Source organism: Dermacentor variabilis, chromosome 6, assembly GCF_050947875.1.
Source record: "Dermacentor variabilis isolate Ectoservices chromosome 6, ASM5094787v1, whole genome shotgun sequence".
In the NCBI taxonomy this organism is placed as follows: Eukaryota; Metazoa; Arthropoda; class Arachnida; order Ixodida; family Ixodidae; genus Dermacentor; species Dermacentor variabilis.
In genome coordinates this window covers 115,571,854-115,598,954 of record NC_134573.1, presented here as the reverse complement: position 1 = coordinate 115,598,954, position 27,101 = coordinate 115,571,854, and the positions used below count along the sequence as shown (strand labels likewise).

General features: G+C 46.2%; 2 protein-coding genes across 11 annotated transcripts in view; one reads left to right on the top strand and one right to left on the bottom strand.

The window, feature by feature from the left end:
* LOC142585070 (uncharacterized) overlaps positions 1–27,101 on the bottom strand; it is a 200,122-nt gene that overhangs the window by 151,186 nt on the left and 21,835 nt on the right. The gene's annotated exons all lie outside the window — the stretch shown is intronic.
* LOC142585069 (uncharacterized) overlaps positions 1–27,101 on the top strand; it is a 48,236-nt gene that overhangs the window by 15,921 nt on the left and 5,214 nt on the right. The window contains exons 2-6 of one of the 4 annotated variants that reach the window (XM_075695550.1): positions 2,054–2,208; positions 4,746–4,778; positions 14,299–14,393; positions 23,320–23,412; positions 25,027–25,172. In XM_075695550.1, the coding sequence (XP_075551665.1) occupies positions 2,054–2,208; positions 4,746–4,778; positions 14,299–14,393; positions 23,320–23,412; positions 25,027–25,028 (378 nt within the window). In that variant the 3' untranslated portion in view covers positions 25,029–25,172. Of the gene's footprint in view, positions 1–2,053; positions 2,209–4,745; positions 4,779–14,298; positions 14,394–23,319; positions 23,413–25,026; positions 25,175–27,101 lie in introns of those variants that run through there. The other 3 variants (XR_012829018.1, XM_075695549.1, XR_012829017.1) reach the window with 3 other exon arrangements.

Genomic DNA, 27,101 nt, shown 5'->3' with positions numbered 1-27,101 from the left:
AAAACCACTACTAGCTATTTGTCTTGCCACTTCCAAGCTACCATTTAAAGACTACAAACACTCAACGTCCCACCCGGCTGCACGTGTTGGAGCTTGTGGCACGAAAGGACGCTCTAACCATCCTGCAAAACAAATGTACACGAAGCACACCTGCGCACCCGAAATGCGAGAGACAAAACAAGAGGGAAGAAACCGAAAACCACCCAATTACTATTCAAAGGAAAAGATCAGCAAATAAAAAATCTGAAGCAAGCTCAAAGCATGCACAAAGACTTATGATTTCGTCGCCGCCACGGAGCCCTGAAAAGCACGTCGATTCGCCACAAAATCCAAACAAGAACAAAAAAATTCTCAAGCAAGAGACCGAGAAAAGAAATGGAAGGGTACTTCTTCTCTGACTTGACTCAGTACATCCGTCTGTCGGGCGCCGTTTTACTCACCGACGGCAGCAAAGGGTGATGATGGCGTATGCAATGTCACCACTCCTCCGGTTGGATGGCGGGAGATTTGATTATCTTAAAAGGTACTCGCACCCTTCAAATGCAATCTTCTCGTAAACTAAGTCTCTCCTTGGCACGAAACAAGCGTTGCGAGGTTTCTGGCATGGTATTTAAACAGTCCACCTCGACTTAGTATTTGTTTTAGTGTCCCTTTAAGCCTCAATTCGCCTGAGTCCACGAAATGACAACGTTCTGAAGTCAGCGTAGCGCGCTTCTTGCAGCAAGTTCTTGTTCCTAATTCGAGATTATACGCCTCCGCACTCTGAATGACACTGACATTAAGAAGATTATCGTGCTCGTTTTCCAGCACTATATGCAAACATAGCTCAATAGTGTGATAAACAGAGTTAGTTCGTGGCTTTCAATATTTCCTTCTTAAGCTATATATAGTGTGGTTGATAAGAGTAGCTAGTTGGGCGAGCTGGTACATGGTACTTTGTGAGACTGCGCGAGCAAACGGAAAGGATAACTAGAAAAAATTCTCAAGCAAGAGACCGAGAATAGAATTGGAAGGGTGCTTCTTGGTCAGCATCCTTTCCTTGTATGGTTTTCCCTAATTGTCATTTCAGTTTGCTGGTATACCCTTACAAAGTGTTACATAAAGTATATGCACGGAAACATGGCGACTGGGAAACGCAGACAATAGAATGGTGCGCAAACTTACAACTGGCATATTTGTATCAGGTCAAGAATATATAAACAGGATAGGGACGCATGTGAAGGTCTGTGGATTTGTGGATGAACAGTTTGTCTGTGTTTCCCTGTCTAGGTGTTTCCGTGCATAGCGCAAGAACATATTGTCATTACATCATTAACCTAAGATTTCACAAGCACGGTGTTGAGCATTGCGATGTGAAAGGTCAAAGCTTCGTGCACTGTTTTCACGAACAATTTATATGAAATCTCGAAGTAGAAAAATGCCGGATGAACAAAAAGGAGTTGAGGACTGTGACTATCCGTTTCTTCAATTTATGTTCTACCAATTTATAGGCGTTAGAAGAAATTCACTTTTGCAGCAATGAAATCTTTCAATGCTCTTCATTGTAAGTATCGTCATAAAGAAATCGTCAATGTGCCTTTTTATATTACGTTATTTTTACACTTATATAGAGATATTCTACTTAGCAACAAGCTTGCATTGACCTACCTTCAAAGGTAGGTCAATGTAAGCCTGCTTTTAACTTTTTTTTATATAAGGAGATGGGCAAACTTCTACCCAAGTGTTTTTGTTGCATATCACCAAAGGTCTTTTATATGCAAGTCAAAAGTTATGTTGGTATCGCTAAGAGTGTTTCTTTATTTATGACTTTAAATCTCAGCCATTTACAATATCAAAAATGCGGTACAATGGCACCCCGTGCTTGTGCCCGTCAGGACGAAAAAAGCCTTGAAGGGTATGATTCACGTAATAAATCATTTATATGGCAAACAATGACACTTTCATTTTATTGAACGAAGGAGAAAAGAAAGGATGTGCTTCGCGAGAAAGTTGTACGTTTTGAAAAATACGAAAGTCGTTTTGTAATACGCAGACATTATTTCTGGTGTTGCAGTTTTTCTCCACAAATGAAAAGGTCGCTGTGCTTGTAAGAAGCTATGCTCGGCTGATTGAGGGAGAAGATGTTGTGTGTCTCTACAATGAGCAATATAAATGGTCAACAAGTACATCACTTCAGCTGCAACAACATTACTACTTCTACAACAAGTCGTAAGTGTTCTTATAGCATCAGCCATAATACACATGTACACATTGAGGAAACTGTGAGTTAATAACGCGATGGCTTGAAGGGCGTTGTGTCGCAGAAAATCCAGCGACCAGCGTCCAGCATGGGCTGTCGTTTCGAGAATAATCATTCCGAACTTCGCAAACCCAACCACGCATAACCCGGTCACGTACACCCTCCTTGTAGCGCAAGAAAGTCACTCAATTGAATTTCTCCGAGTAGGATGAGACAGAAAAATCGTAAGTATGACTTCAACACAACCTACAGACATGATGTCGTCGGACTGTAATTTGAATATACGCGAAAACATAATCGTGTTACGCGGAAACTCAAACACAAACCCCTTTTGACGCGATAGATTTTTCCAGCTGCCATTTGAGGTATGCTTTAATAACAACGGCGCGGCCCCGTCGGTTCCTTGCGCACCATAAAGAAATAGAACCACAAATCTCGCCTTCATGCAATTTACAAATTCTAGCAGTGGAGTATCAAGGTGGATCCACAAGGAGCGAATTCTCAGGACGACACCAGTTTTTAGCTATAAATTCCCGAACTTTATGGAGGAATGCATTGGTGTTCCAGTTACTTGTGTGCTTCAGTGCGTGAAACGACGTTTTGTTAACAAATTAACCGGAGCGCCAATGCACTTCTCCGCAAAGTTCGGGAACTATATCTCGAAACTGGTGCTATCTTCAATATTCGTACCAAGTAGATTCGCCTTGCGACCTCCACCGCTAGTATTTGAAAATTGCAATATGGACCATACTGTAATTAGTTATAGACCTAATTCGTAAATTGTTATTAATTAGTCAATTTTGGATCTCATTTTTGTATGCAAGTATTGTCCGCCGCTTCCAGCAGACCAGCTCATGAACTAGAATTGTGATTTCTACCACAGGCAACTTTTAAAGTTTTTCAAAAGTGTACGCTGAAACACCCTGTAATGTATATTGTAGTATGTGACAAAAAAAATAGAACGATGATTTCTGTAACCTCATCAACTTCGTTTTGATGTAGGGCACATCTTAAGTTTATAGCCCAATGTAAACATGTCAGATGTGGTGGCATGGTGGCGTTTTGTTTCTCTTTTCTTATATGTATGTTGTGATAGCTAATGTTAGCCAAGCTGTATTACGAAAAATATTTTAACAAACACTGTGCAAGACACAATCATAAGACCTGTGATCATACCTGTGACAACCGACCACTTTAGGTTTTATGAGTGCATTGCATCGCACTTTTTAAATCTTCCTTTTTCTTTGAGAAGCATGGGTAACGTTAGCACAGAGATATGATATGAACATTGATCAAGTTTATCAGTAGTTAAGCTCACGAACCGAGTAAGTTCCTACCAATGTATTTTACTGTATGCAATGCTGCACATATGCAGCACAAATCATTGAAATCTCTTGCTGAATGAACTATGCAAAAAGAACACTCACACTTATCCTAAATAAGCTATGTTTACAATATACGAAGGATCATAACTCTGAGTATGGAATGGTGGAGGGCGAAGACATTTTCAGACAAAAAATTTGATAATTCTCTCCTATGCTTCATTGGCGAAAAATTGTCGACACTATTATTCTAGCATTACACCTGTGATTTGTGGCACAGTATAATGATGATGTACTTGAGGTATATGCAGTTTTATTCAACCATTATTACCATTCTTCTAATAATTCAACTCTTCTTGTCTTCATCACAGTATTTCATGCTCCTTCGCAAGAAATTTCTGGTATATGAAATGCTTCGTACGTGATGCTAAATACGGGGATTTCAGCGAACACCTTCAAAAATTCCTGAAGGTTGCCTGGGCAAGATAGCACAACTCTAGTTCGTGTGCTGGTCTACTCGAAAGGGCGGGCATTACTTTTTGCAACAAATTAGAAATCCATAGTCAACTATTCAACAGAAATTCACTAATTAAGTTTTTACCTAATTATGTTGTGGCCCATATTGCAATCCACAAGTTTTAGCCGTGGAGTTCGCAAGGCGGATCCACTTGGAACAAATTCTCATGATGACACCAGTTTCGAGATGATAATTCCCGAGCTTTGCGGAGAAATGCATCGACATCCACCTTTTTTTCATAACAAAACTTCGCTTTATGCATTCAAGCACAACAGCACATCCTCTTTGCTTTGTCGTTTTCGCAGCCTCACACACTGCGTGTCTGGCGTTTCTGCTGACATCGCAACCACACGAACAACCGTGCTCGCACCCTCAATACCTGGACAGGAAGGTGGCAGCAGCCCCGTTGGCTATGCAAACACGCCTCTAGCGCGCGTATAATTGCTATGGCAATATTATATTCATGGTACTGATTGTGATAAAATGGAAGGCACTACATGTGACGGCTGCAGGAGTCACTGTAGCTGGATAACGAAACAATGAACAGCATCTGCTGCTATCAACGTTGAACGATTTCAACACAAGTGAATCTCGTCTTTACTGGTTGCTGCGTCATAAGAGCTTTTATTAAACATTGAAGCTAAAATAGACAATTTTTCTTTTACAGGAATATCCACCGTATACACGGCCAGACACATAAGTAAGTGCATATGTAGCGTTTTGTATGGACTCCTTTATTTTGGTAACACGAAGGGCGTTTTAGCACTCAGGTATTTGTATTTAGAAAATGCTGCATACTCCGTGACGTGTGCTGGGCCGGATGACAATAGTTCTCATGGCAAAACAAAAAAAAAATGAACAGCAGCAACGGCGGGGAGTGAATCTTTTGTAAAAAAATCCCAGGAAGCCTAATAATTTCGCAGTACTGCACTACGGCGCTCCTCATAATCAAATCGCAGTGTTGAAACGTAGTGCTCCCTAATTTAATTTTTAATCCTTTCGGTATAACTGGCGACGTTGCCGCCACTAGCAATCTATCTTATGATCGGTATGCAATGGGTGATGTTATTGCTACGCGTATAAAACTATTAAAATATATATTTACAAACAGAGACGTTCGCGGACACGGAAGATAGTCCAGCCAGGCTTGGTTTGGTTTAGTCTGCCCCTAAGCCGGGCTATGTCAACTTTTTGTTGTCTTCAGGACCATCGTTGTTCTCTTCTTCGCCTCATTGTAACACGACCCTCGCCGGAAAAACCACCGTCCTGGTGCCTCAAATGGGACCATCAGGAAGAGCGCGGTAAGGTTTTAACCATGCGACATGAATGACGTGAGGTCAAGTTAGGCCAGTAGAGTAGGTAGAGCTCACAAAACTATCTCATAGGTGACTTTGGTCGCTTTGCGTAAGACGTGGATAATGACCCTTGTAGGAACGAAAGGGTTTTTCTGAGAGCCCCACTAGACGGGAGTGGGAACAAATGGCACAAGGGAAGCTGGTAAAAAGTGTACGTCACGGTGCGGCTGATTGTAAACGCGCTTTCGGTTTTCTTTTAACGCCAACAGACGAGTACTGGCAAGCTTCCTCGCCTGGTCAGCATGGGAAAAGGTGACGCAGGCACGCTCGCTCATCGGGAGACTAGCAGAGGGAAGTGAAGCGTCCAAGGGCAATGCAGGGTCGCGATAACACAAGTGGTAAAGCCGCGACTAAGTGGAAGGTACGGGGCATGAATGTTACGCAGGGTAGTATTCACGGTGTTCGGGCGAAACGTACTTAAACATCATGTCGGTGATGGTCCGGTTCAATCGCTTAGTTAAGCCATTGTTATGACAACTGTACGACGTAGTGAACTTGAGCTTGGTAGAGCAAGACTGCAAAATGTCGGCAATTACTTGAGAAAGGGAGGTAGAGCCACGATCCCTGAGTAGTTGTCGTGGGGCACCATGTACTAAAGTGATGTCGCGGAGGAGGAAATACGCGACGTCCCTACACAGCTGGTCGGAAGCCATCAGGTAATGGCGTAGCGTGTCGCGTATTCCGTAGGCACAGTGATCTACATGTTGCCGGACTTGGAGTCGGGAAAATGACCGAGAAGATGTAAACCCGCTCGAAAGAATGACTCAGTAGGGATGTCCAGGGGTTGAAGATACCCGGCTGGAAGCGTTGCTGGTTTTGTAACGATGACAGGGCTCGCACGTGGCAACGCATCGCTGTACAAAGCGAGCAAGGCCGGGCCAGTAGAAGTGACGGCGGACGCGGTCGTCGGTGCGAGTGAGAACAAGATGGCCTGAAATTGGTTCGTCATGAAGCTCATGGAGAACGGCTGAGGAAAGGTGCCGAGGGACGACACAGAGATGAGAAAGACTAAAGTAAGTGAAAATTACGGCGATGCAAAACGGCCTCCTGGAAGACGAACCATCGTATGGATGGCTCAGTAGGCGCACATTCAGCTCGGTCAATGAGGGTCCTCAAATTGGAGTCACAGCGTTGCTCATTGGCTATGTGCGAAAGTTCAGAAACGGAGAGAACGCAGGCGGAAGCGTCCGGGTTTTAGACGTCGAGCTTGCCTACGGGGAAATAGGGCAAGCACTCGGCGTCGGTGTGCTGGCGCCCGGAGCTGTAGACCACAGAATAGGAATAGGACCACAGCCACAAAGGCCATTGTCCAAGCCTCCCTGCCGACTCTTTTAAGGACGAAAACGAACAGAAAGCATGATGGTCGCTGACTATAGGAAAGGACCGGCCATATAGGTAGGGACGGAATTTCTTAACCGCCCAGACAAGAGCCAGACACTCTCTGAGTAATGGAGAAGTTTCGCTCCGGAGGGTACAAAAGGCGACTGACGTACGCAATAACCCGGTCGTGACCACGCTGACCTTGCGTCAAGGCAGCACCGATTCTGTGACCACTAGCGTCGGTGTGCACCTGTGTAGGGGCTCAAGCGTAGAAGTGGCCGAGGACAAGTGGGGTGGTCAGTAAGTTTAAAAAACGGGAGAAGGCGCCAGCTCGGGAGGGTCCTCATAAGAAGGCACATCATTTTTGAAGAGGTCTGTGAGACGCCGTGCTATGGGAGCAAATCCTTAACAAAGTGGCCGAAGTAAGAGCAAAATTATGTGAAGCTATGGACATCTTTTGCTGAGTGTTCCACAGAAAAGTACTTGATAGCATGAATTTGTCGCTGGTCAGGTCGCATTCCAGAAGCATCAACCAGATGTCCAATTGCAGTTATCTGACAATGGGCAAATTGACATTTCTTCCAGTTGAACTGCAGATCATTCTTGCAAGAAATACCAAAAATGGTTGAGAGTCGCTCAAGGAGGGCGCCGAACGCAGCCGAGAACATTATAACATCATCCAGGTAGCAAAGACAAGTGGACCATTTAAAGCCTTGAAGCAAAGTACATCATGCGCTCAAAAGTGGCAGGACCATTAGAAAAGTCAAAGGACATGACCTTAAATTGATAATGTCCGTCCAGTGTTACAAAGGGTGTCTTTTCACTTCGAAGATCATCTGCAGCAACTTGCCAATGCCGAGACCGAAGGTCCATGGATAAAAAGTGCTGGGCATCATGGAGACATTCAACGGTGGCATCTATACGGGGTAGTGGCTAGACATCCTTTATTTTGATGCGATTGAAGTGGAGATAGCTAACGCAGAATTGCACGTGCCGCCTTTATTATTCTATAACAGGACAGCGGATGCCCAGGAAAATTGCAATGGCTCAATGAGATCTTTTGCTAGCACTTGCCCCTTATGCCTTGATGACTGGGTGCGTCAATGCTCAAACTCGGTAGAGTAGTGCATGAATTTGCTGATCATCTCCGGTGCGGATATGGTATTTTACAAGGGAGGTCTGGCCAAAGGGGGGACACTTAGGTCAAAAATATCTCTATAAAAACATGAGCCATTCCACTCTGTGATGGTGGATGACCAGCGAAGCTGTTTAGCGCAAGACACAGAGGTGGCGCAGAATTTTAACCATAGTACTGACACATTAATATTCCTGACCTGGAGTCATCGTGGCGATATAGGTACGCACGCACATTCGCGTATCACCTTAGTTATTAAATGTGTCCGTGACTTAAGACAATGAATAGATAATGCCCAATTAGGCAATGGCTCATACCCTACGTAAACGTGGGCTCCCCATGTGACGACAGAAGACAAGTGAAATTGTATGCTGGAATGATGAGCGGCAATGGAGTCAGTTGTGGAAGAAGGCGACGACGACGAACGCATGAGCAGTGGCACGAGCGCGTTCGCGCGTTTGCGTCGAGGGCACGGAGCAAGAAATATTTAGGAGTGGAAACTCCGCTGTTTGCGGCGACCAGTAAAGGTCACAAGCCCGCGGATATATTTTCATGCTGGCGGCACCTGGCGGCATGGGAAGAAATTACCGCCGTTTCGGTTGCCAGGGCAACCGGTTGAGCGTGTTGCTCCCGTTCGGACGCGCGCGCCTCACTTCTACCACTGAGTGGCCGGAGCTGCCGGAGCCGCCGAGCCGCCTGCCGGGAGCTGCTTTTTTTTTTTTTTTGCAATCTCTCAGTTCAGCCCTTGGGCGCGGCCGGGCAGCCACCATTGACCTTTTTTTTTTCCGCTGCGGCTTCTACGACGCGCCGCATGGTGCCGCCACTGCATAGGGTAGCGTCGGCGTGTGCAACAATTGTGACTTTATCTGGTCGCCCGCGCTCGCTCGCGCTGACGGGAGTTTCACCTCCTATATGTCTTACTCCGTGGTCGAGGGGCACCAACGAGCGAGCTGTGGAAGACGACGACGCTCGAGCCATTGCTGCTGATGAGCGTCAACTAGACAGCTGTGAAAGATGACGACGCTCGAGCCATTGTTGTTGGCGATAGTTTTGTTTCACAACGGAGCCAGCTGTGGAAGAAGACGACGACGACGAACAGACGATCAGCGGCACGAGCGCGTTCGCGTGGTGGCGCCGAGAATTTTCAACACTCAGTTTTCAAATAGTTGTACAAAACATTTTTTCAATAACATCTGTTCTTACCATTGTGCCTGGGACCTCTTTGGGTGTAAGGAGTGACAAGGGTAGTTCAAGCGCGCGTTACAGGTCCCTGAGCCAACAGGATCATGTGTAATTGAGCTTAGACCCTGTCGGCACGAACACCAGGATGGGCCAACATGATGACACTGTTTGCCCACGCACGTCACGAAACGCTGGAAACTAGCCTAAGACAGCTCCGCAGTAAAATACAATGCGTTATGGAGAGCTTCAGCTTCGCCAGGCAAGAGGTCCTGGGTAATCATTTTTGCATTGCCCTTGTTAGAACTGGCACACTTGCAAGGTTTGCAGGAGTCGTCTACGGGAAGAGCCTCAACGTATCGATCTGTTGAAGCACTAAGGCCGGTCAGTGATATTTCCGTTGGTAGCACTTGCTTTTTGAGACAAAGTTCACCACGGGAAGGCACCTACGGTCGTCGGTCACAGTTAGTACAGTATGAGGAACGGTGACGTTGTGCGTGAGAATAACGGTAGTAATTGGTCTAGCGATATGATCACCATCTGAAACTTGAGGAGAAGGTGATAGTTCAATGTCCGTCAGAACCTGCGGTGGTAGATGAACAAAATCACGCGGACTTGCGCGAACCTCGTGTGGAGAAGGAGGATCGAAGGGAAGAGGCTAGTTAAAGCGGACAGTATTTACGGAACAGTAGATGAGTATAGAATGATAAGAGAGAAAGTCGGTGCCAAGTATCAGGTCATGGGGCAGTGGACAAGAAGGTTGAAGAGGACGACAGTAAGCTGAGCAGCAATGCTTACACGGGCAGTACACATTCCCGCTACGCCAACCGTTTTGCGGTATGCGACGCGTACTACCCAGTGATTGCAGGAGTGAGAATTGCAGGTGTGTGCTACCCGAGCGATTGCAGGTGTGAGATTGCGGGTGCGTGCGCTGGTATCGGCGAATGCTGTGAAAGGTGCGCTATGTAATTAAAGATCGATGAGGTTGTACCTTGTTTATAGCGTCACTGAAGGGTTTTGCTGCAAATCGGACATTGCAGCACCACCTCGAGGGGCCGCATTGTCTGGTCTTGGGGCCGGGTCGGTGCTTAGTGCTTGGGCGAATGGAGCGGCGAAGCTGGGGTGGACGTGGCTGACGGCGTTGCGGTGAGGGTGAGGGACCATGACACCGGTCAGCAGCAGAGGCGTCGGAAGCGCCATGGCAGCGGCGAGGTGAAACGCTTTGGTGCGAAGCGCAGGGATTCGAAAAAGTGTTTCTGGGCTGAATTGTCCAACGACTGCTGCAGAGAGGGGAAACGAGACCAATTCGGCCGCAGCACAATCAAATCGGCTTGTCGTCCGTTGTGCGCCCTTCAGTTTGAATTCCGATAGTCGGAAGTAAAGGGTGGGCATCAGGAGGACATGGCGTTAGGAAGAATTATACTGGCGTCAGGGCAGTTAACAGAGCAGCTGGGAGCGGCGGAGATCCGGCATGTGGCGGCGGAGTTGTCCCAGGACGTCTGCTGGGGCGTGGCCGGAACTGCAGCTTCGAGTTCGCGACGCACAATGCGAGTCAGGTTATCGCATGAAGGTGGCGGCCTGCCTTAGTCGATGGTAGAGGATGCCGTGGCGGCATTCGGCAGGCAGGAAATGTGATGGGCGACAAAGCGGTTATTTGCTATTTTGAAGTGGTGGCATTTATTTACGATGGCGTCGAAAGTAGAAACGGTAAAGACAGGAGATTATATGCGTCATCCGCAACGCCTTTGTAGATATGGCCTACTTTGCCGAACTGTGCCATGGACGGGTCGATTTTGTGAGAGAGGATGAGGACATCTTGAATGCTGGTGATTTATTACTGCGGAGCACTTTGGGCACCCGTAATGAGCAGCGTTTTGGCAGCTACCTGTCGATCAGAGGAATTCTCAAAGAGGTCCGACAACATCTGCTTGAACAACTCCCAGCTAGTAAGTTCCTCGTCATCTGTTTTGAACCAAACGCGCGGACTTCTGTCCAGATATAAAACGGCATTGGCTAGCATTATGGTCAGGTGCCGTTGCCCTTGCTAACACGTTCATACATGCTCAGACATTCTTCTGTGTACGTACCATCGAGAATGGAGAATCCGCCGGAGTCACGTGGATGTGGAAGGGCAACGTACTGCGTTTGGAGTGCCGGCGGCGCCGGTACAGGCGTAGCGGAGGTGTCGTCCCTAGGAGACAGTCACAAGCTTGATGTTACCTCTGCTGCGGAGCTCCATTGCTAAGAATAGCGGTACCCCGCATCTCCGCCAAATGTTACACGCGCAGAACTTTTTGCAATATGTATTTACAAATACAGAACGTTCGTGGAAACAGAAGAACCCAGCCAGGTTGTGTCAGCTTTTGTCGTCTGCATGCAGGACCATGGTCGTTCGCTTCATCACCTCAGCGTAGCAATATGCTTCATATGTGATTACGACTATTATGAACAGCTTTACATACCCAGTGATAGAAAGAGACCCAAGCTGTAGAAAGGTTCATTGAAAACAGCCCCATGCCCAGTGTCACGTACCCGGTGACCCAAGTTTGTAGGGCGGCTTATGATTGTTAACTGGGTTCTTTGCGCACAACCGATGCTCTACGATTTAGATTATGAAGTGCCCAGTGACCCAAGTTTTCCCAACAGAAATTTCGTGACCGACCGACCGACCGACCGACCTGAACTGAACTGAACTGACACAGGGCCCTGACGACTGTCCTGCCCGGCCTGATGCTGCCACATATATTTCTCTGTGATCTCTTCCGCCAATAGCTGACTGTGATTATATAACATCCCGGATGATTGATATTCCTATGACGCGTAAAGTTGCACTGCCAATATTCAGAATCTCAATATAGGGCATCTTAAATAACTGCTGAATTATCAATTATAGAATAAACGTTTTAATTGGGGAATTGAGGACCCAAAGTGATCTTAATAACTCAACCAAAACTTCCCTAAACAAAATCGTCTAGGGTGCTAGAGCCTGCAGTACTTTGGCACTGCGGGTGGTTCAGTATGGTAGTAACAAAACTAATATGAAATAGGGAACCTGTGACATCCATCTCTCTATCCTCTCTATTGCGAGTGCAGACCAACAGTAGCACATTGTTTAGCTGGCGCAGGCTTCATCGTGGCCTCGCTTTTTGCGTGGTGGCGAGAGGAATGGACGCGCGTGCTCTATTCCGTTGCGAACATTTTGGAGGTGCCGTTGGGGTAATGACGTTTGCCTACACCATTTAATAAAGAAAGGTATTATAGGTCAGAACGAGAGAACCCGTAATTGTCAGAGCATTCACGCCCGCGCAACCGGGAAGCAGGTGCCGTGGGGTGATTAGCGTCCCTGACACGCTATGATTTGTTTGGCTTTAGGCCCACAGCCAAACTGCTGCACGCCGTAGTACCTACGACGACTTATGTGGAGTTGCTGTTGGGCAACATATGACTGTAGGGCTTCCCTTTTGCAAATGCGATATTGCCTCTAAAACTGCTAATGAAAACTTTATTAAAATATTTTTGTTACTTGTGGGCAAGCCGGAGATGCCAGCCGAGTCCAAGGACTTCGAGCCGCTACCTAAGGCCACCAGAACAAAAAACTGCCGGACCATTCATTAATAATGTTTCTTCTTCTTTTCTGTAACTTGTGATCCATATTTTCACGATGCTTTACATTTTGACAGCAGATGTGCAATTTCACTTATCACAACTTATCTGCAGCCCCCTATGTTATTTGGTGCAGAAAATAAAACAGCATGTATACCTGCTACATTTGCGATCTCAGTGAACGAAAGCGAAGGGGGCGAGATGTGCGGTATCCAAGGCGGCTGTGCTGGTGCTAAAACATCACCTCCCTCCCTCCCCGGAAATGCTCAATGTCCTGCTCTTCCTGACTACAAACGGCGGGGGGGTCACAGCAAAGCTATAGGCCCCATGTGCCGGACGACTTAGCTACACCACTGTCGGCGACCTTTCCCTACGTCGACTAAGAATAAGGAATGTACTGTCCTTGTGAAGATTACGCCAAGCTGTACGCGATCATGCTGGCTATCCCGACCAGCTGTGCCACCGACGTCGAGGACTTGCTTCTCCATGACGTACTTATCATGGTGTCCCTGGTGAGCTTATCATCAATCGTGGCCGCTGCTTTGAAAGTTGTGTATGAGAAATAGAAACATGAGAAATAGACAGATTAGAGACATACAATCAACTATTATTCATACAATTCTTTGAACAACCATGTGCGTCGACCTTGCCTTCTTAGCGACGACGCTTGGCAGACAATTTCCTTTTTAACTAGAGCTTCTGGCATTACAGGTGTACTTTGAGCTTGCAGTCGTCTTGCAGTCGTGTGTCGTAAAAATTGGGGGTCAATTCACTCTGTGAACGTGGAACGCCAGCGAAGCTGTTGTGCTCCCAAATTCGCCCCCATCGATGGTGTGAACGTGGATGGACAGCAAAGCCAAGCGAATGCACGAAACAAAATGCGGCTACGGGGGCGCAGTCCAAAGGAGTGCACGAAACAAAACATGTTTTCTTGTAATTTGCAATTCAACCTATTTCTTAGTTAATTAGCTAGCAGACAAACATGGGTCTATCCGTTTCCCTCCCGTAGAAGCCCATGTATTCAGTGTACACGAGAATTCCACAACCTTTACAATTTCCCTGTGAACTACATAATTATGAAAAATGATAGTCGCCTTATCGGCCAATTGTCCTATAATTTTTTGCATACGTTTAATACCATACACCACCACACTTTGCCGACACAAGTGCCGCCGTGGTGCCCGCACCACCCATGCATTTACCGCAACCGCTGCTGCAGCCGCACCGGCACCTCCGACGCGCGTGACGTCACAGCCACAGAAGCGCAGGCCACCGTGCACAGAAGCAGTCACCACACTCTTTCCCACCCTCTCCAAACTGGTCCGCTGCGCACGCATTCCCGCCCACGACATGGATGCAAGCCGCCCAAGGTACCCTCTCTGGAAAAGCATGCGGTGGATGCATAGGGGCGCTATAGGTAAACAGCTTCGCTGCAAAATTGTTACGACGTTAAACGATAACGGTGTTAGCCATAGTTAACATCCACGCCCTGTTGGACGTAAAACGTTTTGTGTGCATTTCCTTGCTGTAAAGTAAATGTCACTTTGAAATAGCTGTGCAGCTGTAGCTTCTCGTAGTGTCTTGAATATTTTCGGTATTCGGTACTACTCTAGCTTTCTTTGGCGTAGGGCTATTGTGGGCAGGAGTTACCCTGTTTATATGACACTGTCAAAGGAGCCAGGTTTGGACGTTTCTCCTACACTGTGGGCCACAAAAGCACAAGGTAAGGAGAAATAAATTAATGATCACGTGACACATGTAAGCCTACTGCCGTTATTAGTAAATGCACGGTGTCCTGTTCTTCCCCCTGCATTTACTTGATAACGATTGCTCCAGACGTGTGTCTTGCCACCTCGTGCTTCATTTTGTGTGCAGGAGCGAGTCTTAGCTAATTTGACGGAGAAAAAATTGTGTCATTTGAGTTACAATTATATGGAGAAAGTATAAAGGAAAGAAAATGGTATGTTTGAACGAAACGTAGAAATAACAAAGAGGAAAATGAGAGTAGAAAAAAAATACGAAAGCACATATTCCGTATCATACGCAGGCGCTGCGTTGCAAAAGAGGTAGGTTCGGCTTCCCCCAGCACAAATTTTATTTCGTCCACTATTAGTTTCTGTCTTTTTTAGCATTTTAGCGGAATCTAACAATTATTTGTTACATGCTTTCTATGGCAGCATTGTTTGCCTCCTTCCCACTGTTGTAAGTAAAAAAAATTCAGCCACATAGTTTCCTGGGTCGTTCTGGCACGGGAGGCACTCACTGTTTCCTGATTTCCTGAGCCAATGTATGCATTGGTGAGGCGGGAAATGAAAGTTCCTAACATAATTTCCAATAGTAAAGATCAGAATATTTCAAATCGTCCGGATTGTTCAAAGGTGAGCATAATGCATCTTTTATTAAAGAAGTTGCAATGTCGCCCGAAAGGCGATCCATCGATTACGATGACAAATTAGTAGAGAGCAATACAATGTAAGGATAGTACTATCATCGGTCGTATAAACTTGGAAGCATTCGCTGACTAACTGAATTAACCGGCATAGCGTCAACGCGCATAAGCAAACATGAACACATCACAATCGATGACAGCGGACACTCATTGTCGTAATGCTGGTATGAGCAAGCTCGGCAACAGCACCGATTGAAGTGGCATTCGTGCAGTCTATCGCTTCAATGCAAGATCGGCAAGAACACAGCGTGTACAAAGGTATCAGCCGTCTGCAATATGCCTTTCAAGACACGGCGCGCGAGCGAGTGTGGCCGTGCTACGCACGTGCTGGCACAGTCGAACACCCCCCCCCCCTTTTTCCACGCTGCCTCCCCGCTCTCCTCCATGCTTTCCTCCATATATGGTGCGCAAGACTGAGCCGCGATCGTCAGCGCCCTTTGTACATGATCGCGAAATGCGCAGTTCTTGCTCGAACACAACACGTCGCCCGTCCATCCCTTCCATCCCCCGACGGCCTCTCGCGCGACTGAAGACAGCGTGTTTGCTCTTCGCTTCCTTCCTTCGCGTGCTCCAGATTGAGCAGCTATTATCACCTCAATCTTTTAGCCCTAGTAAAGGCATCCTCTTTGCCCGATCAACCACCAGCGAATCGGGATCACCTGTGGACGCATTCCACCAACAACCCTTTCACGCAAAGCGTCGTCGACTCTCAGCGTGCCCAAGCCTACCTCCGCATCAATCCATAAACGTGGGAACCCGCGCTGTAGACCTCCGCATGCACGTTCCCCCTTCGGACGATGCTGTGCGAGGCGTCATCTTTCAGGCATTCGACGATTTGGCGGACGAAGAGATTCTGGCAGACCTCCAAGCCAGTAACGCCGACATGCCTATTGTGAGCGGCAGACGCATGGTCCAGAGAAGGCACCTGGTGGTCACCCTCACAAGTAAGGACTTTCTGAAATGGATATTCTCTCACGGCACCGACATCAGACTCTACCCGTTCACCAGGTGCGTGCACGGCTCCAAAAAGCAGTGACCCTAACATCATCGCACCTGCATGCTCAAGGCCTCAGCATTTCGACCGAGAAGTGCGCCTTAGTCGCTTTTACCCACAAGCCCATGACCTGGTACCCCATTTCTATTGACCACCAACCAATTTCCTACGCAAAAACTCACCGATTCTTAGGCGTTATTATAGACAGAGACCTTTCATGGAGCCCCCACATCTCATACTTGAAGAAGAGGCTTACTTCTATCTCCCATATAGTAAGGTTTCTTGCCGGTAAAGCGTGGGGCACACCCGTGCTTCAACTATACAGGACGCTCTTCCTAGGATACTTGCGATACAGCACACCAGTGCTGTCCAATGCAAACAGAACTAACATCCATGTCCTAAGAGCATTCAAGGCCAAGCCCTTCCAACATGTCTGGGGCTACCTCGAAATGCTTCAACTGTGGCAACAATTGCCACCGCGGGAGATGACCAAATATTGACCTATATAGCTATCGACGCACTCCGGGCGCATGTCCGCCATATATCCAGAGTGCCTGACCACTATCTCGCTTGCTTGCCTGAGAAAAGACCCAAGGCAGCGTTCTCCAGATTAATTGCGGCTAACCGGCACTCTTTGTCTTTGAGGCACTCACCCGCAACAAGAACGCCATCCCCTATGTGGTGCTTGAAAAAGCCTCCTGTGTACCTTGCCGTTCCAGGAATAGTGAAGAAAGCTAGCCTGACCACCGCGGCTCTCAAGCAGATCACATTGGAACTTTTGCATCGTTCATACGCTAACCGAATCCATGTTTACACGGATGGTTCCGTCTCGGAAAATTCTACGGGCGCCGTTGTTCTACCATCTCAATCGGTCGTCATCAAGTTTAAGACTTCACACGTAATGACATCTACAGGTTTCGAACTGGCCGCTCTTCGCGCTGCTGTCGAATATATTGAAAAAGAACCGCCCAACGAATGGGCAATATTTTGTGACTCGAAAGCAGCCCTCCAGAGCTTGCGAAGTTTACGACGCGGCAATTATGAACAGCTGGTGTCACAAATCAAGGAAACCTGCCATTGCGCTTCTGAACGAGGACATGATATCATATTTCAGTGGCTGCCGGGACATTGTGGCATCGTTGGTAATCACCTTGCCGATGACGCTGCCCGACGTGCCCAGGCTGGCTCACCGACACTCCTTATACCTTTATCGAGAGTCGACGCTGCAAGAGAGCTTCATAGTCTCGCTCGTACCATCACGTTAAGTTACTGGCATACACCACAGAACTCTAAGTGTCGTTTATACAGCCTCTACCCATCACTGAAACTTAAATTACCAGCGAATCTTCCACGACGTGACGCAACACTGCTGTGTCGGTTGTGGGTAGGAGTAGCATTCACCAACTCCTACAGCTATCGTATTGGAATGGCGGATTCACCAATCTCCGCTAAGTGCAAGTGTGAAGATACCATCAGTCACCTTCTGTGCCACTGTTCTCGCTTCGATAATCAACGTGAGACTCTCCAGTGTGCCTTGAATAGACTGGATGACAGGCCATTTACGGAAGCGAAGAGCTTGGGCGCCTGAACTCACAGTTCATTAGCGCAGAAAGCACTTCTAGCGCTTTTTCACTACCTGAAGGCCACAGACTTTAGTGCCCGACAATAGACATCCTAAACCTAAGTTCTCTCTCTCTCTTTCACTCCCCAGTCCCCTCCCCACGTGTAGGGTAGCAAACTGGACTCAGTCTGGTTAACCTCCCTGCCTTTCCTTCTTCCCTTCTCTCTTTCTCTCTCTCTCTCTCTCTCGGAACCCTTGAGGAGAAGAGTCCATCATACGTTCGAACGTTGCTGAGGCATTGTGTAGACCGAATGGCATGACCTTGAATGTATATAAATCATCAGGGGTGACGAACGCAGTCTTCTCTTGGTCTATTGATGAAAAGTAGTTGGAACCGTGGAAACAATCGAGGGTGTCGTTTATGCGAGGTAAGGGGTAGACGTTTTTCTTCGTAATACGGTTTATATGACGATAATCGACGCAGAAACGCCATGTGACATCTTTTTTTAACAAGCACTACGGGCGATGTCCAAGGGCTCGACGAAAGTTCAACAATGCCTTTGGCCAGCATCTTGTTCCCTTCATCTTGAATAACCTTACGCTCTGAAGCAAAACTCGATATAGCCGCCGATGAATAGGACTGGCGTCACTAGTATTTATGTGATGCTTAACAATTGAAGTCTGTCCCAACTTGCGATTGTTGAGATGGAAGATGTGGTAGGAAACCAAAAGGCGACACAGAGCTGCTGCTCGTTCAGGCAATAGGTCCGCAGCAATCATGGAACGAAGTGTTGAGTCAAGGCAAACAGCATCCAATGGCCATGGTGAAAAATCTGAGCAGATGCTTACGGAAAACGTCGTGACATGGTCATCTCCGACGGCACGCAGCGTTGCAACCAATATGGCTTGGGGTAGAACCTCCTTTGTCAGGCCAAAATTGATGACTGGGAGGCATGTCCGGTTACCGGCGACGGAGACGACGGATTGGGGCACAGTGATATTGCGCATCAAAAGAACATCAGGAATAGGTGTGGCGGCGTAATGACCATCGGGCACAAGAAAAGATGGTAGCAAATCGACGAAAGTCAAGGCTTTGGGCGGCAGGCGGACGAAGGCGGTCGTACTAAATTTGTTCGGCAGTTCGGCACGAATATGAGCGAGTAGCGGTAGTTCGAGGCAAAGCGTACCGGCAGAACAGTCGATGAAAGCTGAATGCACCGTAAGAAAGTTGAGTCCGAGGATTAGGTCATGGGGACAATTGGTCAACACTGCAAAAAGAACAGGAACGTGGCGGTCGGCGATACTTATACGGGAAGTACACATTACAGTGGCCTCAAGAGTGCTTCCATCGGCAACGCGTATGGCTCGTTTAGTAGCAGGCGTGAGGACCTTCATCGGTCGATGACGGAGGTTTGAACTCATTATAGACACCTGTGCTCCAGTATGTGGTAACGCCGTCAAAGGGACAGGGTCGACGTGAACATCACGTAAGTTCTGGTTCGTTGAGAGCGTCAATGGAGGATTTCGACACGACGAAGATAATGCAGCCATACTTTTGCTGGATTATTACCTAAAATATGGAGCGCCCAAAGGAAAGTTGATAAACGCAATTTTTACTTATAAAGCTCTAATTTTTATATGGGTTCCATATTGGACTAGCTTAGCCTGTAGTATTTTTCATGAATTCATTGCTTTAATATCTGTGATACATCAAACATTTGTTGATATATGTAATGGTAATCTAACTAACAAGCTTTCCGTTTTAGCCTCAATGCATAAGAATGACAAAATAGGCCTATTGTGGTTCCTAACTGGAGACATGTTTTTATAGTAACAGGGACAAAACCTGACTTAGCACTCACGGGACATTTATCAACTTATACCATTGAGAAGATACGCAGAAGCACTCCATTTCACCTTTCTTCAGATGTTCTTTATGAACATACGCAAACTTAGGCCAGTAGAAACATAACGATATTTATAATGTATTTTCACTCATTTATAGATAACTAATTTACACCAGTTTCACTGCATAGCAAGAAATTCCTAGGCGGCTCTAACTTTAGGCCAACAATGAAAGCAGGAGGCACGGCAATAAGTGCTGCATTGTAGGTAAACGCTGCTCGCGGGTAAGATCACTTGTCTAAGGCAATGCCTTGCTGTAAACGGCATCCAAGTTTCTTGTCTGTGAATATTTTTATCCTGCCCAAGGCAGATTGCTAAAACATTCATGTGCAAGGTAGTCAGAATTATACTTCAGAGCTGCACAGAGAATGAAACCTGGAAGCGTTTCCAACTTTGGTAGGAAATGCGTTAGGGGAAGTAAAAAGGTTTGTTGGATGAACAAAGACCTTGATGTTCTTTCTTTTTGCATTTTCTGTGGAGCAGCCACGTGTTATTTTCAACATGAAACTGTCGAGATTATTCGGTTGCGCTTGCTCAGTGACGTTGAATTCGCAAGCTGGACAAGTGGTGCAAAGACGTACATTTGCGTAATCCTTCGGTCTCCGTAGGCACGTTACAGCTCGGACATTACAGCGCAGCTCTTAGGCGCTCGTTCCTGCTTTAAGCGTCCGGGTGCCACGGCGTCCCTCGAAACCGAGCGAACGAGCACAGCGAAAGCTGCAAGAGCGAACGCGGAGCGCACCGGGGGATGAAAGGCGGCCATAGCTACGAGAGCGCGAGGAGGTTAACGTAGGAGGAGGCTACAGCAAAAGCATGAGGCGGAAAGCAGAGAAAGAGGGTATGGCGAAAGGGGGAGAAGAAAAGCGTAGTGCTGCGCAAGACGGCCTCTGTGGCAACGACCGCTACGAGATGGCAGCAGAGTAGCGTGCCATCGTTTGTTCACCGATGGCATACGGCAAGCACGTCGACCGATACCATATATGAAAACATAGCGCTGCATGAGCGGAGGTCTGTCTGCGGCGGCTGCTGTGAATCACACCCATACGTCAGCCACGAGCTGCCTCCCGCGATCTACCAAATAACTAGGAAGTCACGCCACTCTTCGCTCCGTTTGCAACGTGTCCGACGACACTGATTGTCAACGCAATGCAATATATCGCGAAATGAAAACACGTATACAGCTGCGCTCAAATTTCGGATTAGGAAGTATCGTAATCGTTGATGACTTTTTTTGCGCCGATAGCAACATTTCTGTGCAACTGCGAACTGTAGCTGACTCTTGCGCGAGCCCGTCATAAACAAAAGGAAGAATGGGCAGGGTAGAACAGCATCTTGGAAAAATGCATTCTATAGAACCCGTGTACGTAGAAACTATGACACGAGAAGTAACTTTCACAAATGCTAAGGAAGCACAAGATATTCGAGAGAGGCACATACGCTAAAAAGACCAGTGTCCAGATTTAGCGTAGTTAGGAGGCAGCCCTCTTTATTGATGCTCACAAAATATAACGATTTCAGTATCTGTGTCATATATGTCCAAGAAACAAATAGTAAAAACTTCAGGTGGTGCTTAGATATTGTTTAAAGTATTGATATGGCTGCGTGCTTAATTTAACAGTACCGGCCTCGGTGACTTAGCGGCTATGGTGTTGTTCTGCGGATCACGAGGTCGCGGGGTCAAATGCCGGCCCTGGCGGCCGCATTTCGATGGAGGCTAAATGCAGTAACGCCCGGGTTCTGTGCATCCATCGCCCGTACAGTCGGAGCCCCCACTACGTTCGTGCCTCATAACTCAATCGTGGTTTTGGCACTTAAAACCCTAGAATTCCATTCAACAGAGGAGGTTTTAACGAATCTGTCTTACGTCACCATTCCTCCTTGCAAGGCATGTTGCCTGCAGGTTACCTATAATCTGAGATTGACTCTGTCTCTCTTTTTTTAAATTAGTCAGATCTAACGCACATCGAGATCTATATGAAGTGGGGCTCTTGAGATGCTGTTAGTGAAATCCTATAATCTTGCGAATTTTATTGTCGCGTCGTAGGCGTAACGGAAACTTCAGTAGACATGTGCTAGCGCATACCCGTGCTAAGCAATGTGACACATTTTTATATCGGCATTTGATTCTTCATTTCTTCTTATTTATTTTAAATATACCAGCCGCTTTTTGGCCAGTCCCCCGTTGTGTGTACGTGCCATCGTACCGCGTGCTTCTTGGCCAACTATTCGTTGTGAATATGGGTCAATCTATGACAAACATCATCATCGTAATCATCATCAACACACGTCGATTATATTAAAGCCAGTAGCCGTGGCACCATATGAACTTGTCGCTTTTTGGCCAAGCGGCTGTAGTGCGGTACGGGCCATAGTATGAGAATCTTCATCATAATAAAGACGCGTACACGATTCCTTCATTTCACTTAATTTATTTGGGCTACACAAATACAAGGTTTGCTCGCAAGGTAAGGGAAGAGGCCTATCTCTCTTTGTGGATATGTGCGACAGTATGGTAATGATAATCATCAACACGCAGATATCACCTGAAAGTGCTAATTGGCGTTGGTGCACGAGACATGCGTACGTGCGGATATACATTTGTTTTTAAATGGCTAGGAGGGAGTATTTCATTGGCACTAGCTCCAGCACACTGTAAGAACCGCCATTATGTAGACCCTTATGGAATGGGGTTCCCGATAATAGATGAGACAGGTGGCACCCCAGATTATCGCATAATGAACCTGAGCCTCGCGGTTTATGTAATATGCGAATGCACGCTCGTAACTCACACGTGAATGTTACATTTATGCGAGAAAACTCCAGGGTAACGTGTTGTGTAACTTAGGGGTGTGCTAAGAACCCAACCTGAACACTGGGTGACTATGATTTACGTGCTGGAGGATAGTAAAAACAAAATTATCGTGTTTTAGGTGGCAAAACCTCGACCTGATTATGAGGCAAGCCGTAGTGGGGACCCTGGAATAATGTGTACCACCTCGGGTTCTTAGAAGTGCATCTAATTCTAAGTACACGGATGTTCTCGCATTTCGCCTCCATCCAAATGCGGCCGCATTCGCCGGCATTCGATCCCGCGACCTCGTGCTTCGCAAATCAACACCATAGCCACTAAAAAACAACGGTAAGTCAATCTTAAAAAAAGATTGTAAAAATACCGGACATATTTTTACCAGTGTGTATTTGATTCATATGCCTGTATTGCGAAGTGTTTATCTAAAGATACACAAGGCAATAAACAAAGAAAAAAGGTTACGGTTTCATGGTTTTGGTTGAAGCGGACGTTCGAGCCGAGGTTGGCGTGTATATAAGAGAATGTAGCGCTAAGACTATTTAGATTACTTGGCTTAGGTTACTTTTCTTGCTTTGCCTGAGTCTAGCAGGAACTCTCCTCACCGCACCCCAAAGTCCTACTATTTTGACTCTAAAGCTGTAACCGCATCGGTAAATTCATCCACTTTTGCATGGCATTGTAGTAAGTGGAAAGCCACTTTGGCACGTTGAGGTGAGGTCTCCGCTAACTATCGTGCTGTGGCATCGTAATTTATTAATCCTCCAATTTTTCTTATGCTACACTGCCGAAAAAAATCAAGGAGCTCATCAAAGACTTCACTATATCACCTAGCACTCCTTTTGTCTGTTCTGCTGTTCTGTAGACGTGCATAATAGTTGTACTGACCACCAAATGCTCAGAGAAGATGTGAAATTGTTTTTTTTCTTTCTAGGTGGCAACCATGACGAGAATGGAAGAATGTATTATTTTGACTACTATGACCCGGAGGGCAAATGCGCCGTCATTACTTTTTCTGATGGCCCATGTAAGAACGATGCATCTTCTAAAACTCCTGCACATTACAGGGACATTACTGCTTTATAAGCCGGATCTTGTTACGAACGCCTTTGTTACGAACGTCAAGGACGTACTTTTTGTTTAAATAACAGAGCTAGATGTGGAAACCAACCTACACATGTGCGCAACGAACGGAATCGTCTGATATTTATTGGCGAATTTTTTTTCTTCTTCGTGTATCAGCAGTAACATCGTTTTGCACCTTGGCGGAGACATATATAACATGCGGAATTTTCTGTGAGCTCGGGGTACTCATAGTGCACTTCACGGAGCTTTTTGTTGTCTGTGGGAAAATAATAGCCTAGACCAGCTCCTTGTCGATTTTCATACATGTAAAATTTCAATCATATACATAATCTAGTTTCATGCATTTCCGCATGCACACGCTTTGGAGCTAATCTAGAATGGGATTGTAAACAACGTGGATTATAACATGCAAGGCCTCTCACATATAAAGGGTAAGAGAGCTTTGGATATCAATTTGCACGCAGGAGGTTCAAAAAAGAATTAATAGTTGACTTTACTCACAGCCGAAGTGTAGAAGCATCTAAGTATCATGGCAAAATAAGCAGTGTTCACTATTTCTTTAGTTGAAGCGCAAGTTGCAAAGAAAATTTAGTGGTCACAAATAGGACATCTGTTGGTAAGGGAATCAACGTTCTGCCTAATCAGCATCGTTGATAAAACAAAAACGCTTACTGGATACTTAGGTGTTGACATTAGCGCTTATAGATGTTCGCCATGGTGTTTACCTGGAAATGAAATCTCAATTGATCTTCTTGTGCAACATGGGTAAAACAATCGAGAGAAGGATGCCATAAAGCTTGGGTTTTTGATTCGCCGTGCACAGAGACAGTAGAGTGGTCTACCACTAAGTTCAAGTTGTTGTACGTGATTTGGCGTTCCGTACGCGTTTTTGTGCATTTAAATGCGCTAGGAGAACTCAAGTGAACAGACATAACTAATCTTTTCAGAACGTCTTTCTAGTATTTGGCATAACTGCTCCACCTCTCGTCCTCCTCTAGGGGGAACGCTGTAGAGCAGTCACAGTTCAAATATATTGTAGAATTTTGTGCGACCTCAGGATTTAAAGTAAGCAGGTCACTTATATCCCGTGGTACTTTTTCTGTACTTGAGGTGCAAAGGAAAGTGGAACACATAACGTATTTTATTATCTCAATCATTTTATCTTTCTTGATCTGTGGCTGTCATTGACTAAATAAGGGTTCATTTTTTAGTAAACAAATTTCGGTGAGCTATCGAAAGTGCCACGGGCGTCCCACGTAACTTTAGCCAAACCTTTAAATATACATATTCCACGTGGCTGGACATAGCCAAGGTAATATTGCTTACCATCGCTTGGAGATAGATTATTAACGCGACAGCGTTAAGGAGCTCGTGTCGCAGAAAAGCCGGTGGCGTCGGCGTCGTTGGCCGTGAGCGCAAAATGCCGGAAGCCAATTAATAAAAAACAACTTGCAATGTGGGCTGGGTGGAAATCGAACCAGGGTCTCCGGAGTGGGAGACGGAGACGCTACCACTGAGCCATGTTTTTTTTTCTTTATTGCCTCGCTTTTCACAGAATTTACGTGATCAGAAGAACAGATTAACAAGATAATAGTACCGAGAACCGTCAGCTGTTTGCTGACTACAAGCCATCAGTATTTCGGCATCTGCAACAACATTTCTAATCTTGGAACCCACTCATGTACCATACGACTGCACCTTCTGCACTTCGACAAAATGGGACACCGATTCGCAGAAATATTCGCGAACCGGTCTAGCGTCAATATCCGCATTGTGTACAGCAGTCCGAGTTCGCCATATACTGTGCAGGCCCAGGAGCATAACCAGATCGAAAGGCACACCATCGTCGTTTTCGACCGTGAGATAACGGATTCCTTGCGGACCTAATGGCAACTCTTTTTTCAAGGTTCTCTGTAAGATGTCCCAGAAGAACACTCCACCCCAGCAATCTAAAAACACATGCTCAATTGTCTCTGGTTTTTTGCATAACAAACAATGAGTACCCCACGGAACAAATAAACTCTTTTCTTCTAACCATGTTTTAACAGGTAAGGTACCTGTGTGCGGCTTAAAAAAAAAGGTTTTAACCCCTGGCGCAACTAGCATTTTTTAACGCGCTTCAAAACATCTTTTCCTTTGCCTGCACAGTATAATTCACAGTACAATGGCACAGGAAATAACACATCCACAAGGTCCTTGTACAGTTTTTTGCGTGACACATCTGTCATATTGCAAAGAAAAACGCACCGATTAGAAGCGGAAAGATGACACCTCTTCTTTTAGATATCCACGTACTGGTCCTTGCTGACACACCGAAGACACAACAAACTCTGATAGCGCTTTACCCAGCCTCAGTTGAATCATAGTTCTGAGAAAGGTATGATCTACATCTCTGAGAAAAACCAATCGACTGACGAGTTGTCTCACATACAGATGCACTAGACCAAGCCCACCATCACTCCCTCTTTTAAACAGATTTGTTCGGCTCGTTTTTTCCCACAGAGAGCTCCAGATAAAGACCGCGAACACCCTGTGCATTTTTTGTACATTTAACCTGCTGCAATGCAAAACTTGCATTACATACCATAGCTTGCTTACAAGAAATAGGTTGCACGTCGTGGCCCGTGCGAAAATCGACTTATCCCATCCTTTACACTTTTGTGCATTTTCACGTAACACCTCTGTTTGTTTTTTCCAATAAGGCTCATTGTCAGAGTAGTACTGTAGGGGTACTCCTAAGTATTTTGTCGGTGTTTCTTGCCATTTAACGTTCAAAAACATCCTTGGTGCGACGTCCCATTCCCCATGCCAGAACCCAACGCACTTGTCCCAGTTTACTGCACTACCACTTGCTTGACAGAAACTTTTAACAGTATTGACGGTATGCATTATACTTTCATGATCAACACAGAAAACTGCAATGTCATCAGCGTAAGCAAGAAGGCTTACCTCGGCTTGATGTAACTGAAATCCACGTATCGCGTTGTTCCTAATTACGCTTAGACAAAAGGGCTCAATATATATGCAAAAAAGAAGCGGTGATAATGGGCACCCTTGTCTGACCGAGCGGTGTACTGGTATGTATTCACCTACTGATTTGTTTATTATCAATCTCGTCGTGCATCCGGCGTAAGCCATCCGCACACCTTCGCTGATCACATTGCCTACATTCACATATTCAAGCATACATAGAAGCAGATCGTGCGGCACGCGGTCGAATGCCTTCTCAAGGTCAACTTGCAGCATAGCGACACTTAGTTGCTTTGCGTCCCAGCATTCAAGGATTGATCGTGCTATGTGTATATTTGCCATAATTGCCCTTCCTTTTATTCCGCACGTTTGATGCGGACCGACTAAATCTTTCATTACGGTCTGCAACCTGTTAGCCAATACTTTCATTATTATATTATAGTCTATATTTGTCAGGCTAATCGGCCTATACGATGTGACGTTACGTAATTTGATTGGGTCTTCAGTTTTTGGTATTAGGACCGTGTATGCTGACAAAAAGGACGGCGGTAGATGTTTGTTCGCGTAAGCCTCGTTGTATACTTCAGTAAAAACAGGCGCGATAATACCCTTAAACGCCTTGTACAATGCAGCGCTTAAGACATCCGGTCCCGGTGATTT